The sequence below is a fragment of the Gossypium hirsutum genome, chromosome A11 (genome assembly GCF_007990345.1).
Source record: "Gossypium hirsutum isolate 1008001.06 chromosome A11, Gossypium_hirsutum_v2.1, whole genome shotgun sequence".
Classification (NCBI taxonomy): domain Eukaryota; kingdom Viridiplantae; phylum Streptophyta; class Magnoliopsida; order Malvales; family Malvaceae; genus Gossypium; species Gossypium hirsutum.
The window spans coordinates 22,841,234-22,862,325 of NC_053434.1; the positions used below are offsets into that span (position 1 = coordinate 22,841,234).

The window sequence follows — 21,092 nt, forward strand, 5'->3', positions numbered from 1 at the left end:
TATTGTTTATATATATATATATGAAAATATTTAAATATATTTATATCAAACGCATATTTGTGTTTAATATTATTTATATATATCTGAATAACATAATAACAGTAGATTAGTAGGTGTAAACAACTAAATATAAAATTATGTATCAGGTGTTGCCAATTCTCCGTAAGAAGTACATTTGGTCAAGTGAAGAAAAATTTTCAAATGAAGAAGAATTTTTAAGTGAAGAAGAACAAGATGAAGAAGAAATTTCAAAGGAGGATGTGAGTGAAGAAGCTAAGTCCTTTCTAGAAATCCCAAAGTTGCATGTGGAAAAGATCTTACTAAACTGCATCAGATTAAAAGAAAGACAACATATATTAGAAGTGGAAATGAAGGAACGAAAAGCTGATGTTGGTGCTGTAATTGAAACTAACAGATTCAGTGCAAACTTGTTAAGCAAGTCTCGAGACTTGCTGAGCAAACAAGAGAATTCGAGCAAGAGAAAGGAAGAAAAGCTAAGAAAAATGAATAGAGAAATTGATGAACAAACTGAACTTCATTCATAAAATGCATAATGGCACAATGCCAATACATAAAACAGGCACTAAGCTTGTCAAAAACAGTAAGTAATTACCTAAACATCACCTACCTCCACTAATGACATGGAAACTTGAAATTTTGGCTTGTAAACTTACACAAAGTTGTGTTTACAGCTCATACATAAGCTAATTACATCAGTCAACAATCTAACTTAGTTAGAAATGAACTAAGATTACATTTCATTGACTAGGAATTACAAAATAAACAAAATAAGCTTGCATCAGCAGCTCCTGCATGACTTGGTCTTCATGGCCTGCATGCTGTCGAGTTTGCTGCATGCTGAACCAACTTCATCAGCTGAAATGAAGGAACGAAAAGCAAAAAAGAACGAACTAAAAGCAGAATTTGAGAAGGCAAACCATCTATTAGAGACACTAACTGAAGGTTACCCAGATTTGTTAAGTTCACTAGAGCGAGATAACCTTCATTGGCGAGATCTGATCATCCGTTCCAAGGTGCGACATTTCTCTTTTAAGATTTTCCATGGTAGAAAGTATGTCTTTGTTAGTATTTTCGGTTGAAAAGATAAAAAAAAAGTGAAAAATAAAGGAAATAAAAAGACACTAATTTTTACTATTATACCCATATAAACATTTATAAACCTATCTCTTTTCATCATAATTTTTAGGGAGATATTATTTTTTAAAAGTAAACAAATTTCTTTTAATTTTGTATAATCTTAATACAATGAATTTATAAAAATAATTAATAAAATGATTTATAAAAGTAATAACTTGAAAAAAAAAACCCTAAATAAAATAAATTTAAATATCCAATAAACATATTAAAAAAATGCTATATCCGACTATATTAAAAATAATAAATACATCAAATTAATCATTATTCATGAAAATAAGACTGTAGTGACACTTTACTAATATGAATTTATATTTATATAAAAATTATTTCAATAATAAATTTAGTTCTTTAAGCCATTTAATTCAGTTCTTCTTCTTTCGCTTGTTAGCCTTAGCATGGAAGAATCGAGTGTTTCGATCCTCTTTTTAAGCCAAACAATGTGAGATTGTTAATGCCAACACTTCTCCTCTTTGTCCAACAATGCACCCAATTCATGCCTACACTCTTGAAGCTCATGAGCATTGGAGTCGGGTAAAGGTGGATTGAGTTTACCACTTTATTAGTCAAAGCAACAATTTGGTCCCTAGAGCGATTGAACTCTTCTAGTTGCCAAGTATCCAAACCTTTTCCAACTGAATCCAATCTCTTCTCATCCCAATAAGCCTCGAATTTAAAGTGCCCTTTTCGCCTTCCATGATTCATAATTTCCCCTAAACCCTCCGTGTCCAACAAAATTGGGTGGTGATTCAAAGCAACCTACTACAAGACAACAACTTGTAAGTTAAAAAATGTACTAATCCAATCCAAAGAAGCCACAAACCTATTGAGTCGTTCTTTAACAAGGTTGAGGTTGTCTCTTTTGTTGGTCCAAATAAACCACTCCATATCTGGCTTGATACCTAAGTGACATGTATTGTTCAAAGCATAATAAAAACCATCCATGTCAACCTTAACCTTTCTGCACGCCTTACTTCTTATTATCCGAAAGGATTTCATTGAAGTCTCCCCTAGCAGCCAAGGGGATGTTAAGCTTACCTTAAGAGTCCTTAAAAGATTCCAACCCTCCTCTCGAAACCTCATGTCACTAATGCTATTAAAACCAATTAAGTGGAAACTAACACCATCAAGCATATACACCCTCATCTGAAAATGGCTCATCGAGAAAGATTGCAAGCTCAATTGCCACCCCTCTTTCCAAATCATAACCAATCCATCCACTCTATTAATATAATCCATAGTAAAGCAACCACTCATGTTCTATTGCCTTTTAATAGTATTAGTCTCACTAGCCATCAACCTGTCTCATTCAAGAAGACAATCTTGAGATCTTTCAATGAAATAAGCCTTAAGAGAGCGCGAATTGTCTAAGGGTTCCCAAGCCCTTGACAGTTTAAAAAAGGTTCCTCATGGCTTTTAGTAGGGTTGGTCGCCAACCGCAACTAATCTCACATTAGACAAACCAATATTATTCTTTACAGTGTTCGAACCATCAACAGGGTTGAATCAAGCTTTCTTGGAATCTAAAGCATTACTTGCCTTGAACTTCCCGTTAGAATCCCTTCATTTTTTCAGCCCCAAACCTCCACCAATCTCGTATTAAGTTGCCATTTTTATGGTATAAATAGTTATAGCTTTATCCTTCAATGTGTGCCATGTGACTTTAACATCCATCTCTAGTGTCTATCATCGACACCCAAAATAATAAAACATGAATCCCAACTCCATCCTTTAACCTTTAAAGAGTCTTCTTTTGAATATGAGTTTAACTTAAAATAAGAAGCTTCTAATTCTGATGAAGAATTTCATTACTATATTTACAAGCAAAAAAGAAACAAAAGAGAGTTGGTTTACTATTGTGAAAATTTATTGTGAAAACGTGTCATCTCTATGGTAAATATATCTTTCATAAAAAAATATCTGCATTTTGCATCCTAAAATCCAAGTTTCAAAATTCTATTGTTGTGATTTCCTTAAAAAAAATGATATATTCTTTGAATTGCATATGAATCAAGTGTTGGCATTGATTCCAGAATCGAAGGTGGAAGATGAATCAATTAATGAAATCCGCAGGTTGCATGGCCAAAATGTAAAAGAAGAGCTCATGAAATTAGGAGAAACAAAAAAGAGTTTAGAAGAAGAAATGATGGAACTAAGCCAAGAACTGAATGGTGTGAAAGAACATATACGGACGAAAAAGCATATGTTAGACGAAGAACAAATAGGATTGGATGACGACGAACAAATAGGATCAGATGACGATCAATTCTCCATTCATTTCCCTCATTCGGTATGACCCAAACTCGCTTCGCTTTCAAGTAGTTTGGTGCGATAATATCGACAACATTGTAATGCAATATTATTGTAAAATGCTAGTATTTATTTCATATATTTTATAATATCTTAATAAATACTTCAACCATTTTTATTTTAAATTTATACCTGATAAGTGATAAAAGTAACATATTTTAATCTCGTTCTTAATACATTTTTGGATGATTATTTATGTGAATCGGTGAATTTTATGCCCCTAATCCTTTGAATTCATGTTTCTATACTTAAGAGAGCATTTGGGAGCAAAATGAGCAAAAGACGACCGAAAGCAGATTTCAAGAGCCACACGAGCTGGGCCTTCCTACATGGACTCGACTTACAACCATGGGACAGACCGTATCGCTGAAAAACAATTTTTAGAATGGATCCATTAGAGAATATTGAAGAAAACAATTCGAAAAACTCCATTAGAGCCAACTTTGAAGCAGATTTCCATCAAGATTGAAGGTCTCCTTTTAATTTCTTATGAAGTTTTTATGAGTTTCTTTATTTCTTGTGGTTATTTTGACTTTGAGATGTTTTTATTCACAATTATGAACTAATTCCGTAGATACCCAAGGAAGATGAACCCTATGATGAATTCTATTATTTGATTTCTATTTTACGCGATAAATACTTGATTCTTGTTCTCAATTATATGTGTTTATCTCTTGTTTTAATATTTTCGAGATATTAATTTATGTTTAATGTGCTTAAATTAGAGGAGGAAAAGTCACTGTTTAATAGTAGATCTAACATAATTGAGTGGAGTTGCATGCAATCCTTGAAATAGAACGAAATAAATCTACTGGATTATAGTCAAATCTAATAAGGGAATCTATAGATCGAGTTAATGCGACAATAGTGATATTAATTACAAAGAAATTTCAATTAATCAACCTAGAGTCAGTTGTTCTTACTCTCGAAAGAGATATTAGCATAATTTAGGGATTTCTATGGATCAAGATACCAAGTGAATAAATCGTTTAATTCAGATTAATAATAATAGATGAAGTCTAGGTGGATTCTTTCCTGGGTATTATTTCTCTCATTGGTAATTATTCAATTATTTCTTGATTTATTCTCTACTGAGTTCTTTAATTAAATTAAATTAGTAATTTTAGTTAAACCAATCACTCCAATTTGTTGGCTAAATAATAGGAAAACGGTAGTTATTAGTAATTTTGCTCCTCGTAGATACAATATCTTTACTCACTGTAGCTATATTATTTATCGATAGGTGCACTTGCCTTTGTCGTATTTTAGTTAGTAACGTGGACACATATCAATACCAATGAGAGTACTTGTCTATAGGTAGGGATGGTAAACGCCAACACATCAAATGGATTTTGTACTTTTTTATTCAAAATATGAATTTCTTCACTAAAAAAAATAAAAGGCATAATGATTTATTTGATACTTGAACTTTACAAAAATAGTCATTTTAGTTTTTATTTAATTTTTCATTTTTTAGTCTTTAAACTTGTGATGTTTGTCAAATCACTCCAAAATAAATGGAAAATGCATACATGTGAATTACCATGTGGATGTCACATCAGTAATTCATTAATTTTTAAAAATTAAAAATTCAAAAAATATATAAAAATTATTTTTTAAAATTAAAAAGTATAAAAAAATAAAAATATACATGTGAATTGCCATGTGAATTATGTTTTTCCTGAAATGCTTTCAATTGCAACTTTGCATTTTCCCTTGACTGTAATGTACTCTCTATTGTCAATCTTTATTTGGACAACTATTGAAGTATCTAATTCTTTGAAAAGATAACTATTAATAGTCTTATGTTTGGTGCAACCACTATCAATGAGTCACTTCTCACTTGAATAACAGATTGCAAAGCAAGCAGCCACAAAGAGTTGCTCCTCCTATTCTTCGTCAACGACTTGAGCAACATTCTTTTGTTGCAAATTCACTTGTGCGATAGTATTTTGCTGAGTATTTCTTTTGCAAATTATTTCATGATGCCTTATCTTTTGACAATTTTCACATTACGATTTGGTTTTCTTCAACATTTGAAATGTGGATAACCCTTTCTGCCACAGTGTTTACAAGGAGGAAAACAAAATTTTGTTCTTGTATTTGTAATGAAAGAATTAAGACATGAATTTCCCATTCTTGTTCTTTTCATGTTTCTTTCTCTTTCCTCCTGGATTGTATTGAGCTTCCGCAACTAATGCACCTTCAACAAACCCTTTAGATCTCATGAGCTTTCTCTACTTTTATGCTTGGAAAGCATTCATCAATTCTGTCAAACTAACATTTAACAGATCTTTAGTGTCTTCCAAAGAGGAAATGGTGGTTTCAAATCTTTAAAGAATGGTTACTAGAATTTTTGAACTAATCTGGAATCAAGAAATTCAAATCCAAGTAATCTTACTTTGTTTGCGATTCCAAGCAATTTGTCAAAGTACTCCTTCACCGTCTCAGAGTCTTTAATCTTCTAGAGTTCAAACTCTTTAATCAGGTTTAACATTTTCATGCCTTTAATCCTTTCATCTACTTCATACTCTTCCTTGAAGAAATTCCAAACTTCAAAACTTGACTTTATTGTCATTATCCTAAGAAAGATTGCAGATGAGACTGCAGCAAATAACGTAGCTCTTACTTTTGAATTTCTTGATTTCCTCTCCTTGTGATTCTTGATTTGCGCCATAGTCAGATTGGCAGGTAATGAAGAAACTTCATAGTCCTCCTCCACATCTTTCCAAAGATCATTTGTCTTTAGATGAGCCTCCATCCTTGCGGTCCAGACATTACCTTAACCATTGAAAACGGGTGGCGTAAGTGAAGTGCAAGGGATTTTGGAATCCATAAAAGAAGAAGGAAGACAAAATATTTGCCCTTAGTTACAAGTCCCTCAAGAAGATAGCTCATGATATCAATTTGTTGGAGGTTTTGAAAAAAAAAAACTTGCTGTGAAAAGAAAACAACAAAGGCAGGTGGAAATTAGAAAGAATTTTATTGAAAGTGTACATCTTATTGAACTGAAAACTAGTGTTTATATAGGAAAAAATTCAACAATCATTGACCAAAAAAAGGCTATTAAGAAGATTCATAATATCTAAAAAATCTCTAAAAATCATCAACAAATCAAAATTTGCTAAAATTAGTTAGATTATTTTGTTATAGTAACTAAAACAGAGCTTCAACAACCTTTTTTTCTTCTCAGCTGAGTTATTTAAGTTAGAAGAGAGTAATATATATATTTGACACATGTATGATCAAGTAAATTCTTCCAATTCAGTTTTTTTTTCTAAAGTATGTACATGTATATCTTACTATTATTCGTACGTGTATAACATGAATGATAGGGGTCAACAATTGTATACCTACCTTAGTAAAGATGAGTAGTTACACATAAAATTATTTTATTGTTTGAATTGTATATGAATTAGGTGTTGCCATTAATTTCTAAGGGAGATTTGCTTGATGAAGAATTTTTGAAGAAGAATGTGAGTTAACAAGTTAAATCCTTTTCAGAAATCCGAAAATGGCATGTGGAAAATGTCTTCCAAAAGTACATCAAATTACACGAAAGACAATGGATATTAGAAGCAGAAATGAAGGAATTAAAAGTAGAACTTAGGAAAGCAAATAATATGTTCTTTTAACTTTTCTTTTTTTTTTTTCTTTTTTTACCATTTTCTTTTGCTTCTCCTTTTGTTTTATCCCTTTTCCATCTCTTTCAACGTAGTTTTTATATGTTTTCCATTTGTTAAAACTTTTTTATGTTTATGAAAAAAGAAAAGGTGAAAGCTGAAACAAAAATAAAACTTGCTTACAAACGCTCATCGTCCATCATTGCTTTAACGGACCAATTTGGATATCTCCATGACCTAGTCTACAAGTCGCTTCACTTGAAGACCTTGCCAGTCGTGACTTATGGCAGTCTACCCTCAACAAAGTTTCCCAAGCCCATTCCCTTAACCTTCTAACCAACCCCCACGACCACCTTATTTATATTACCTATAACATTCTTGCCCTCTCGAAACTATATTGTTTCACAGATTCTTCAAACGAGCTCTACACTTTTACTGACTAAAATGATCATCATACAAAACTTACCTTCAACTTTACCCAAGCCAGTTTGGTTCCATGCTCCCTTTTTCTCTTCGGTTCATCCATGCTCGGCTTCTAATTAAACTTTCTTGGGAATATCCAAGAAGCTTTAGATCAATTTTATCGTTTGCTTAATTTTATTCGTTAGAAGATAAAAGAAAAGAAAAAATCTATATGATTCTGTAAAAGTTTGGAAATGGAAAAAATTTGTTTTGAATATAAAGAATTCAATTTATGTTTAGATTTGATTAAGAATATAGTTTTTAAATTGATTAGTTTGATCCCATTTTAGTTTAAAAAATAGGTTATATTCTAATCGAGATTTGATTAAGAATTATCGATATTTTGTTTTGAGTGAAATTCAATTTAGGAATCATGTGAAAGAAATAAGGACTTGGTTTATTTGGTGGTTTATTTGGTAGGCAAAGATTAAGTTTCTCCAGTGAAGAATATGAGAAGAGATAGAAGGAAATAAAAAGAAAAAAAATTAAATTGTTCAAAATATATATAGAGAGACTAATTTTAACACATGGAAAACATAGAAAAATTATGTTAAAAGAAATGGAGAATGGATGAAAGTAGGAGGAGGAAAAGAGAATGAAAAAAAAGAGAAGAGTTCAAAGAACATAAAAGAAAAAAAATTAAATTGCTGAAAACAAAAAATATAGGGACCAATTGTATAATTTAATTTAAAATTTTCGTTTGAAATGATGATTTAACGTGTCATGTTAGCTTACCGTTATACTATTAACAAAAATTAACATATGTGACTAAACGTAACATTTCAAACGTAAATAACTAAAATATAACTTGAGACACAAAAATGGGTATTTTGATACTTTACCCCTTAATAAATTGAATTCAAATGATGTTTTTATTTATATATATATATATTATAGTTGCAAGAAAGAGGTTCCGTGCGTTGACCTGGCCCGTTCCCAGTGTTCGTTCATTTTTTTTTTATCATGACTTATTTACCATTTTGGGGCTTCAGCAATTTTCAAATTATGCGATTTAGTTTTTTTACATTTTTACTCAGAGCTGAAAATTTTGATGATCCCTGTCATTTTAAATTTGTTTGGGATTTTGAAATTTCGAGCAAAATAATTGCTCTTCCAGCCCTCTGTTTCTACAAATATTTTAATTAAAACCTTGATTTTACTCATTTTCTTTTTATATTACTCTATATTGAAATATTTTATTTCATTGGTCATTCTTTTTTCCTTTCTTATGGGACATTTTAAATTGACTAATATTATATTTGTAATACCCGTAAGTTTATATTATTTTATAATTATATTATGTTTGAGCTTTCTTTGTAAATTGTAATGGGTGTTTAATCATGAGCTTAAATGGTAAAAAGAACTTCAAGAATGGGAGGATTTTGGCATACTTTATAAGCCTTGTTCAACCCAGAACCAAATAGAAAAAGAAATCTCATGCTTTTGCTTTCTTTCTTTTGGCTACGAATGGCGAACCACATCCAAATTACAAATAGAAAATGTGAGTAAAATATTTTCTGACTAAAAAATGTGCATCTTTTTGTTGTTCTATATTTGGATTTAAATTAAAAAAATTAAATAATCTAGAAATTTCTCATGTTTTATTATGACCACTTTGGGTAACCTATTTATTTTTTTATTTTTTTCTACAAATTATAAGAGATTAAAGGTGATTATAAAGAATATATATACATATATATGTAAAATAGAAGAGAAGGGAAATTTTGTCTCGGGTGTATATTGTTTAATAATAACATCAATAGTGATTACAAAATTTTTGCATCAAGGGTGATTCTGGATTTCATGTTTTATATAACTCCAGCTATAATCTTTTAAAATCACTTTCATAATTCATCTTTAAATGCCTTTGTTTAAATTATGTTATATTTAAGCAATCTTGGATAAGTTTTGTAATTTTCTTCTTGAACAGCTAAACTACAAAGGGAAAGAGGTAAGTATAACCTCGTTGTTTTATTCTATTGGTAATTTTTAAGATAAATTTAAAATTATATATTAACTTTGATTTATCCTTATAATTATTTATGTATGCAATATATAAATATAAAATAATGTTATATTAATAATTGTGTTAATATTTTACAAGAATTGGATGAATTCAAAATTTTATATATAAAATCAAACTTCATGTATACAATTGCACATTAAACTAAAATTCATGTATTATTTGGTGGTTTATCCCTATAATTTTTATAGAAGTAATGTAGATAAATGAGTTTAATGTGTTGTATTTGATTGACAAATGGAAATTATCATCAGCCCCACTAACGGGTTATAATAGTTAATTTAAGCTCGTTAACAAGTTAAAATGGTTAGTACAAGCCTCGTTAACAGGTGATAATAGTTAGCACAGACCCTACTGACGATTTTTAATAGTTAATCTATAGTTTTATTATTGGGTTGAACTCTTATTTATTCCCTTAATATATATATGTTGGGGGGGGGGGGATGAATAATTGAGTCTCCCTTTAATCTTTGGAGCATCTTTGATGATGTCGTATCGGTAAAATAATTGGTATTGCAATTTGTTGTTTTTATTATTTTTCTTTCTTTCTTAACTATCCTCATTTATATAGGTTAATAGTACAACGATGCTTTTACCAAGTTAGGGTTATACTTAAAAAATTTAATTATCGTATATATATCCTTTAATAAATTCAAATTTAGGTTAATTTTTAGGTTAAATTAAATAATTCATTATTAAATTTTTATAAATTTTCATTTTGAGCATTGAAAATAAATTTTTTTTCATTTCAAACTCTGTGATAAAAAAATATTTTCATTTTAGGCATTTATGCTAAAAACTATTTTTATTTTGATTATCTATCGTTAATTCAATATTATTGTACACTTATTTTAAAAGGAAATGAATTATCCAATTACAAATATTTTTCTTTACAATGTCGTATTTGACTTTTTAAGATAGGAATCACTTGGGATATATATGTATATAGGTACCTAAATTCACATCTACACACACACAAAAAAATGATGATATCTTGAATTGATTACTGATAATCAAGACCAGGGGGAGCCAAAATAAAATGTAAAATCCCATAGGTAAAATTAGTAGTAAATGCTATTTTAAACAGTTTTTAAGGAAAAAACACGAGATGTGCTTGAAATAATTTCATACCAAACATACTCTTTTAAGTAAGGTGGAACTTTTTGGGCGAAGTGGTAAAATGCCTAGATTTTTCCCTAATGGACCTAGGTTCAAATCTCATCCTGGTTTTATTTTTAAAGCATGTTTCAAGCTGCTTCTTCTTCTTCTTCTTTTTAATTTTAATTAATAGTTTTAATTAATAAACATGTTATTTTTAAATTTTTAGTTAACAAACATATTTTTAAGATTATTTTATTTTATTTTATTTTATTTTTAATTCATGTTTTCAATTAATAAATTCTTTATTTGTAGAGACAAAATAATAATTTTGTACTTTTATTTAAAGCATGTTGTTTCGAACTCTTTTTTTAATTTTTAATTAATATACATATTATTTTTAAGTTTTTAATTCATATTTTTAATTAATAATTTCTTTATTTATATAGACAAAATAATAAATATGTAATTCTATAATAAAAATATATAACTATATATATTATTATGGTAGATATATTTTATTTTTAAAAAAATCAACTAATTTTTTTATATATTTTTCTTTATATATAATTTTTATATGTGAAATATTTATTTTTTCATCCATATTATGGTTATGCTAAATTTTAGTATTATATACTTTTGTAAGTGTATTTGAAATAATTTATTGAAATAATTCACATATAAAAATAATGATATTTAAAATAATTATTTGATTTTATAATATTAAAATTTATTATACGCATAATCTACGTACAAAAATTAATATTTGACATATAAAAATATAAAAAAAGTTGATTTTTAAAAAAATAAAATATATTTAAAATAATGATATAGGTAAAAAAAATTATTTTATAGTTACATATTTATTATTTTATCTATATAAATAAAGAAAATATTAATTAAAAATATGAATTAAAAATAAAATAAAATAAACTTAAAAATGTGTTTATTGATTAAAAATAATATATTTATTAATTAAAAATATTAATTTAAAAAGAAAAAAGCTTGAAACATGTTTTTTTTCTTAAAAGAATAAAAATAAAATATCTAAGGGATGAGTCAGTTGAGTCTTAACTTAAGTAGCATAAGTATTGTTACTAATGCAGGAGGATTTGTATTTGAGTGCGCTGAAACACATTATTCTCTTATTTATAAGTTGAGGAGAGATTATGGTTAATTCAAAGTATTGTATCAAATAAAAATATGATCAAAATCTATAATAAAGTTATTAAAAATTAATCGTTTTGAACTTGGGAGGACTGAAGGAAAGACTTTAGCATGTTAAGATTAGACTAAATAAACTAAATTATTAAAAGAAAATGTGTTTGATATACACTACTTTCTAAAAATGTATTTGACCTCAGTCTATTTCTAGATAATATTTAAAACGATGATTTTTTTTTATATATATTTTTTTAAAATTGACATTTATTAGTAATTTTGCCAATCCCATCTGTAATTTATGAACAGTGATGAAATCTTGAAATTCAGTTAGTCTTTTCAAACAAGACAATCCAAAGTGTCCGAAAATCTAGCCTAAACAATTGTGTTTAATCTGATCTAGCAGATTGTTTATATATATATATATATTCATGTTTTCTTTTAAAATTATCTAGTCAGGGTCATATTTTACTCAAGTTACTCAAACTTGATGGTGGAATTAACGATTTGGTTAGATTTAGTTTTTTTTTATTATTTAATTTTGGTTAATTTGTAGTATTTTCATTTTCAGAAAAAGGCATTTTTCTTTAAATTTTCAAAAAACAAGTTTATTTTACATTATAAAATTTAAATAAATTCAAATAATTATAAATTTTCATTTTATAAATCGAAAATTAAATAAAAAATTATTCAACATTAAATAAAAATTAAATTGTAAACAAATTAAACATATGATCCAAAATTTATCGATTAAATTGAATGAAGCCCTGGGTCGAAAAATTTTAAGATCCTCATTTTGTCATTGGACTAACCAATTTTATTATTTAAAAATATTTTTATATCAATGCATCAATTTTTATAATTAAATTAAAATAAAAAATATTAATTTAAGAGAAGTGGATTTGGCACTAAAATGTCAAAATGCAGCTAAAGATGGGAGAAATCAAAAGTTGAAAAAGTGATGAAGGCGTCCCTACCGAAGACAACTCCAATATCAATGTTCCAAAAGCACATTCAGCGCCATGTTCATGCAATTATCATCGCCTGCAATCACGCTTTGCCTTCAATAATCTCTTCCCTTTTCATCAAACCATTAATATATATCAAACTAAGATTGACCAAGTCATTTATTAAAAGCTATACTACATCGTTTTCGAGTTTGCGCATGGTAAAAGATAAAATCATAACCCTACTAATGTCAAACATATCTTCTTTTTAGAATATATGAATCATATTATTGCAACTACATGTTTTTTGAACCGTAATTGAATAAATATAACAGCGTGTGTGACAGAAAAACAATCTATATGATTTAGGTTTTCCCCAGTCAACACTTGAACAAATTACAACTCATTTTCTTTCGCAAAATGGGTGTATTTAATATGATGAAACTAACATTTCTTCTGTAAATCTTTCAAATACCTTAAACTTTATACCTGATGAATCCATTGTTGTTTTTGTTGATTCTCCTTGTATGCAATCACAACCCTCACTTATCTGCTCTAAATGATGAAGCTCTTGCTCTTTTATCCTTCAAACAATCCCTCGACAATGACACCGGAAGCTATCTCATCAACTGGAACTCATCAGATCCGAATCCATGTTCTTGGCATGGAGTTTCATGTAGAAATCAGAAAGTTCATGCTCTTATCGTTCCCAACATCGGACTATCTGGTTACCTGTCTCCTGCACTCTCAAACCTCTCCTCGATTCGTCATGTTAACCTCGAGAACAACTCATTTCGCGGAACGTTACCTACCGAGCTCTTTGGTGCAACTAGGCTGAAGAGCTTGGTAGTTTCAGGTAATTCCTTATACGGATCGCTTCCGTCCCAAGTCGGGAACGTTAAGAACCTACAGACCTTTGATGTTTCACGGAATTTATTCAATGGCTCGGTACCTTCGTCTATAGTTCAATGCAAGAAATTAACTACACTTGTTCTCAGTCAAAACTATTTCAACGGCTCACTCCCCGAGGGATTTGGAAACAGTTTGGTTAGCCTTCAGAAGCTCAATCTTTCTTACAACAGATTTGACGGTTCAATCCCTGGTGACATCGGAAACTTGTCGAATTTGCACGGTACTCTCGATCTGTCTCACAATTTCTTCACTGGTGAGATTCCAGCTAGCCTAGGAAGCCTCCCTGAGCAAGTATATATCGATCTCAGTTACAATAATCTTACCGGTCCGATACCGCAGAATGGTGCTTTAGGAAATGCAGGGCCAACAGCTTTCATAGGCAACCCTTCGCTTTGTGGATTACCATTGAAAATTCCGTGTCATTCATCCAATAAGCCATTTCCTATTAAGCCAATTCAGAGATCAATAAAGCGTGGGGAAGGCGGTAGGGTGATTAAAACCATTGCAGGTGTGATGGTAGGACTCTGCTTCATTGGATTCATGTTCTCTTATTGGTACAAGAAGGCCTATGTCTGCAACGGAGTTCGGAAAGTCACTGGCTATCGTTTCGAAGAGAAACTGATGATTGGTAGGGACATATTCTGCTTTGCGAGAAGAGACAATGACGCTCTATCAGAAAACATGGAGCAGTGCAACTTTGTTCCATTAGACACCGAGGTCGACTTTGATCTTGAACAACTTCTTAAAGCATCTGCTTTTCTCCTGGGGAAGAGTTCAAGTGGGATTCTATATAAAGTGGTGCTCGACAACGGACTAGCTGTGGCGGTGAGAAGACTTGGAGACGGAGGTGGACAAAGACTCAAGGAGTTTCAAACTGAAGTTGAAGCGATTGGGAAAATCAGGCATCCGAACATAGTTAACCTTCGAGCTTATTGTTGTTCGGATGATGAGAAGCTGCTCATATATGATTACATAACCAAAGGAGATCTTGCTGCTGCAATTCACGGTAACTTATTAAAATTCTGCAAATATTTTCCATGTTGTTCTAGGAATCTCCATGATAATCGTTCTAACATTTAAATCTAAGCAGGGAAATCCGGAATTGTGAACTTTAAACCGCTTTTGTGGCCAGTTCGAGTAAAAATCATGAAAGGAATAGCCAAGGGATTAGCCTTCTTACACGAATTCAGTCCGAAAAGGTACGTCCATGGAAATCTGAAGCCGAGCAACATTCTTCTTGGAGAGGATATGGAGCCTCGTATTTCCGATTTCGGACTCAGTCGCCTCGCCAACATAACCGAGGAATCACCTGAATTTCAGGTGGAACAACAGATGGCAATTTGGACACCACAACAAAGCTCTCCATTCGAGTTAACACCGATGAATTCATCTTCGAACGGATCGTATTACCGAGCACCGGAAGCCTTGAATGACACGAAACCATCACAGAAATGGGATGTGTACTCATTTGGAGTGATATCACTGGAGATGATCTCTGGAAAGTTGCCAAGCATTCAAGTAGGTTCTTCGGAGATGGATTTGGTTCAATGGATTCAACTCGGGATCGATGAAAGGAAGCCACTGTCGTTCATCATTGATCCCTCCTTAGCTCATAGTTGGGTTGAGGAAGACAACATAACCGCCATACTCAAGCTAGCACTGGCCTGCATCCATAAGAGTCCAGATAGAAGACCTTCAATGAGGTTTGTGAGTTATAGTCTCGAGAAATTGACTTCATAATAAATTGATACCATCGATTGGATCAGAGAGAGAGCTGAACTGTTTTTTTTTTTTTTTTTTTTGACATATTTCGGACAAATTCCCGTACATATAAAATATTAATTTCATTTCTCTTAGAAGGATGGATTCATCACTTACTATGAACATTAGCAGAATAAATATTTATTTGTTACTATGAACATAAGCAGTTTTTTTGTAGTGATGAAATGCTGAAGATATCTGAAAACTGAACTCAGCAACCCTACAACAGTTCAGCATCACAGCAAAGTACATTCTCTTAGATTGACGGACAGTGTTCTGTTCTACTCTACATCCAAGCAGTATCAAAGCCATGAAGCGTACAAACAACACACTATGATCATGAACCACAAATTAATTAGGGAATTCCCAAAGAAATAAAGCTAATCATTGTTTCTTTTCATTTGCAGCATTAGTCCCTGAACAATGGCTTATAAGATAAAATGATTCATGTTTGAAAATTCTATGAAATGGCCAAATTGTGTGCTGGATAAGTATGCAAAAACTACAAAGCAGAGAATGGAAACAATAACTACCTATGTTTATCGACCTATATTCTGACTGCGAAATTTTCTTCAAATACGTGTGTCCGATGCACTGGTACAAATACTTAATCATCCAAAAGAACCTCAAAATACAGGAAAAAGATTTTGAACGAAGCCGTGTTCAAAGTTCATGCCCAAGTGCAAAAAAAATAGGTTTCAGCTATTATTAGGAAACAAGAATCGCAGGTTAGAATAAAAGTTATACAACAAAATTTTAAGGGTTAATATGTAGGTTACCCTGAACTTGTCTAAAAATATTTAGTTGGTATCTGAATTTTACTTAGTTGGTACTTAAATTTGAAATTTGTCACACACCCTTAACCGTCTTAATTTTTTAAGGGTTAATATATAGTTTGCCCCTGAACTTGTCCAAAAATACTAGTTAGTACTTAGAACTTGTCTAAAAAAGTATGCTTTTTAAAATTAATTTATATGTTTTAAAAGATTTTTAATTTTTTAAATTATGTTTGCTATGTGTCATATTGAAAGGTTGTCATGTGTCCCCATTGAATTGGCCAATAGCACTACATTAGCACAAATTAACAGTGTTAGTGTAGATGTACCAATTAAGACGATAAAATACAAATTTAAGTACCAAATAGGTAAAAAAAGTTCAGATACCAATTATATATTTTTGACAAGTTTAGGGGCAAACTACATAAACTCAAATTTAAAGTAAGCTACTAACCTGTGGAACCGGTTTTGGTTACTTCAGAAGTCTGAATGAGAACATACTTCTTTGCCTCAAAAGGATTTAAGTTTTAGCCACTAAACTATGTTGCTCTATTCACATCAAACTACATTGCTCAACTCAGATGTGAGTGTTGCATATGATCGTATCAGGCTCACGTATGATAAGATTTTTATAAATTCTTTTATGTATTTAAAAAAATAAAAAATAAAAATTATATTCTCTTATTCATATATCTAAAATGAGTATCCGGTACGAATAATAGTTCGAAAAAAGTTAAAAGAAAGAAATTAAGAGTACATAAGGTAAGAAAGGACCGCCCTCATGGAGAGGTCCAGAGGTTGTAAGAGGTGAAAGCGGCAAATCGCAGATGGCATGGAATTGGGTTGCTTTGGTTCCTATCTCCGGAAAATAAGTCAGGATGACTGTTGGCCAAAATGATGGGAAAACAGCTGGGCACTATATTAATCCAACTCATTTTTCTTTGACTATTTGCATCCAGCATCTGTTCAGTACGTATCTGAATATGAAAATATATCGATATAACCCAAATATGAAAATATATCGATATAACAATACAGTTCTCCAAAGACCCTTAAAAGATTTGAAAGAATTAAGCATACTCTTATCATATAATCCATGAATTCATAAGCAATGAAGACAAAGAACAATTTGAATAGTCTAAATCATAGCAGATGTAGAGGTTGGTAAGCGACTAATTGCAGTTTTAGCTAGCAAATGACCTGAGATCCAGGTCGTACCCATTTGCACCAAGATATGTAATAAAGCCCACGCACCACGCCCAACATTGCAAATGATAATTGTAATTTGAATAGTTAATAACTACATACAGGCAAAAGTTCAGATTTCCAGCTTTCTCTTTACAGTTTTTTTAATCAAAGAAATAGACAAATATTGAACATTTATAACAAAATCTCCATTCCATTAGTAAGATTACATAAACAAATGTTACACTTTTAACAACAAGATCAGGAGAGACAATTCAACCATATAACACTTTGTTTGGAAACACTATAATTTCAACATCAAAGAAAAACAAATAAAACAAACAAATGAACAAAACGAGGAACAAAAGAAATAAGTTAAGAGGACCACCAAATTTGTCTACATATATGGCAGACAAAGTTTCACTACCAAAACTGTTTCCCCAGATGGAGAATCAATATTATGGTTCTGATGTTGTAATCTGTTGTTCAGCGTTGTCTGTATGCAACTTTGCCAGAGCTTCGGACAAAAGCAATGTCGTGGCTTTGGTCATGGTTTGATACTGTGAAGGCAACATGGGTGGGGGTGGTTGAGATTTGTATATTTGGACTCGAGCAGGGTCATCATCAAGTTTGTTAGCGTAATTTGCAGTTTCACCAGCAGCAACACCAAATGATTGAGGTTGGTGTTGAACTTGAGCACCTGCATGCCTGGTTTCGGTTTCAGTATGCGGTACATTAATAAGTTGGTGTCCTGCGGGAATCTTTTGGCATTGTTGTGAGGTTAACTCAGCTGCAGGTTGAGGTACTGCTGCAACCTCCTTGAAAACCATTTGTGTTGGAACCAATGAAGCATTTGGATGAGCTTGGGGCTGACCAACACCAATACCCGTTGCATGAACCATACTATGTTGCACAGGTACATTGTAGGGCTGAGCCGGTGCGACAGGGAAATAATACATTGGACGACGCTGATTCGACTGATAATGGAGATGGTGCTGCTGCTGCTGCTGTGGCACCGGATAATAGACTGGGTAATATGATGTAACGGGCTGCATCCCAGGCATGTTCGGCTGCACGTAACGGGTATCCTCATGAATTACTTGTGTTTGCTGGGGGGGTAAATGCATCAGATTTACCGGAAACCCGGATGCATGGATCGGTTTATGCATCTCAATCCCAGAGGAAGGATCAGCCATTTTCTTGTCTGCTTCAAAAGGGTTAGAACAAAGCTTATTGTCTATTGCAGAAATGGGGCCAACTTGGTCTTGAAAAGTTCCAGTCTGCACATTAGAAACAGCACTCCCAACACATTCATCGCTGTTGGAATGATAAAACAAAAATTTAACAATCAAAGGAAGTAAAAAGTACGGAATTTTTCAGTTCTATTGAAATAAACTTAACTATGATCAAAGTTGCATCCTATCCCAACAAGATTTAAGCATAGATTTTTCCAGTTAGAAATCTGATTCCCAAGTTCAAATTCCTTCTGTTTGAACTTTGAGCATGTCATTCAAACCCTTATTTATCAGTCAACACGAATCCAAACAATAGAAATCACCAAAAGCTCTATGAAACAATAAAAAGAAAATGCACATTTACACTACAAAATTCCTCTCTTTCCATACATAAAGAAAGACCCAAATTTGTTTACAATACCTTGGTATTGAATCTGGTGAGGGTTTAATTGGAGGCAAACTCGACAAAGAAAGCGAAGAAGAAGTAGAACCAAAGGAAGAAGAAGTTTCCAAAAGAATAGACTCAGCTTGTTCACCACTTTCACCTCCAAACCCCACTCTTGCACTCCTCAAAGCATCAACAAACCAACTCTCTCGTTTTGGATGAGTCAACTCAGCTTTATCGCCACTACCAACGGGAAAAAGGAAAAGTCTGATTCGTGAAGGTGAGGCAGTAGAACTAGAGGAGAGTCTCTTGTGCTCTTCCAACATGATTTGGAGATCATCATCGGTTGAGATGGAAATGAGCGAGTCAAGGTCGTGATCTGGAAGTTGGTATTTGAGAACAAATGGGGTGGCGAGGCGGAGGAAGGTGGAGAGGTGGGTGGCGAAGGAAGAAAGAGTAAGGGGGGTGTTGTCGGCGGTGGGGATGGTGATCAAGCGGTTTTCACCGCCAGAATAGTAGAACGATTTGGTTTGTGGACGTGGGATGATACGGCCGCCGTAGCTACACATTAGCCGTAGCTTAGGGGGCGAGGACGGTGGTGGATCCATGGCGGTGGTCTTGGGTGGTGGGCGGCTAGCGTAGATCTAGTTAAGTAATAAAAGCAGACAAGTTGGAGCGTATATTTTAAGCAAAAAAGAAGATAAATTATAATTATAGAAAGATAAAAAGCTTGCATTGCATGGAGGGGGACAAGTGGTGTAAGCATTACCGGACCGGACAAGACAGCGAAGCCATCTCATCGGTTCGAGGGGAGTTGGATAATCAATAATCATTTATGGATATTTTTTCTTTTAAGAATTTGCATGATATTTGGATTTTTAAAGCTTTTTTTAAAATCTATTATTTGAACTTGTCTTTTTAACAATATATTTAGATTAGGCATTAATGATTTGGATTTATTTTATATTTTGAATGTTGTTTAGGGGATGTCGAACTCATTCACGAAAAAATTATAATTTGTAGTCTGTTAATTGTAAATAAATCTTTTAATTAATTTAGTATTAGGTCCAAAAAAATGATTCTATCAAGGATTTGAAAAGGTGATTCAAAGTGAGAGTGTATTCACTCACTGAGTCAACATTTACTCTTGGTGAGATCTAAATTTATACCTTTATATGACATTTATAGGTAAGATGTGGACTCTCGCCTTCTCAAGTTTTAAACAAAAATCACTTTATGAATCCACCTAAATTTTTAACTATAAAAATAAAATTCGATAATAAAATAGATTGTAGATATTCTAATTCAATATTAAATTTATTAAAGGCAATACTTTACAAACTTTTCCCAAACAAATCTAACTTTTTATGATGATTTTATTTTTAACTTTTTAAGGAAGTCTTTAAGAAAAGTCATGCACAAGAACTGTATTTATTTTTTCTTAGATAGAGACGCTTAATCCATAAACATTGACAAATTCGTGTTTTTTTTAATTAAAGAAAATTTAATTTGAGCTAAGTCATAATTAAATGCGATCTCAATTATACGTTAGCACAGATCTTTTGAGGTATGTTTAAAAGAAGTGAAAATATTTTATTTTTTACTTTATATTTTCATTTAAAAATAATTAATTATTATATTATGTGTTGCATGTGTTCATTTTTAAATATATATATTTATTAATTAAGTGAAAATTGATTAATTTATAATAAAATTCTACCGATTTTAAAAAATAATTAAGAGAAAATAGCATTTTAAAAGTAATAAAAATAAAAAAGTGAGAAAGAATCTATAATAAATTATTAAGTAATTAAATAAAATAATTTGTAATTTGAATATGAGTCAAAATTTAAAAAAAAATTAAATATAAAAAATTTTTATTTTAACATTTTATTGCCTGTAACATAACATAATGCTAAACAATATTCATAATTATATAAATAATATTAAAATAAAATAATAGTAAAACAATCGAATAGCAAATAATAATAACTAAACGTCTCAAATAATAATGAAAACCATATGGTGATGGAAACAAAATTATTAAATAATGTTAAAA

The 21,092-nt window shown here is 31.2% G+C and overlaps 2 protein-coding genes across 2 annotated transcripts; one reads left to right on the forward strand and one right to left on the reverse strand.

Annotated features, from left to right (window-relative positions):
* The first annotated feature begins 13,116 nt into the window (after nucleotides 1-13,116).
* Nucleotides 13,117-15,948, forward strand: LOC107912761 (receptor protein kinase-like protein ZAR1). The gene is made up of 2 exons (XM_016841070.2): nucleotides 13,117-14,697; nucleotides 14,782-15,948. The coding sequence occupies exons 1-2, from the start codon at nucleotides 13,272-13,274 to the stop codon at nucleotides 15,429-15,431; spliced, it is 2,076 nt and encodes a 691-aa protein (XP_016696559.1). The 5' UTR covers nucleotides 13,117-13,271; the 3' UTR covers nucleotides 15,432-15,948.
* Nucleotides 15,949-17,600: 1,652 nt separating this feature from the next.
* On the reverse strand, nucleotides 17,601-19,845 carry LOC107911022 (uncharacterized). The gene is made up of 2 exons (XM_016838922.2): nucleotides 19,070-19,845; nucleotides 17,601-18,730 (listed from the first exon to the last, which is right to left on the reverse strand). Exons 1-2 carry the CDS (start codon nucleotides 19,639-19,641, stop codon nucleotides 17,872-17,874), a joined length of 1,431 nt encoding a protein of 476 aa, XP_016694411.2. The 5' UTR covers nucleotides 19,642-19,845; the 3' UTR covers nucleotides 17,601-17,871.
* Between the last annotated feature and the right edge of the window lie 1,247 nt (nucleotides 19,846-21,092).

Bases quoted from the DNA above. Each gene is read 5' to 3' on its own strand.
- LOC107912761 (XM_016841070.2), top strand. From the start codon at position 13,272: ATGAATCCATTGTTGTTTTTGTTGATTCTCCTTGTATGCAATCACAAC. The intron at 14,698-14,781 runs GTAACTTATTAA...AAATCTAAGCAG, and splicing joins TCTTGCTGCTGCAATTCACG to GGAAATCCGGAATTGTGAAC.
- LOC107911022 (XM_016838922.2), bottom strand. From the start codon at position 19,641: ATGGATCCACCACCGTCCTCGCCCCCTAAGCTACGGCTAATGTGTAGC. The intron at 18,731-19,069 runs GTATTGTAAACA...TCATTCCAACAG, and splicing joins TCACCAGATTCAATACCAAG to CGATGAATGTGTTGGGAGTG.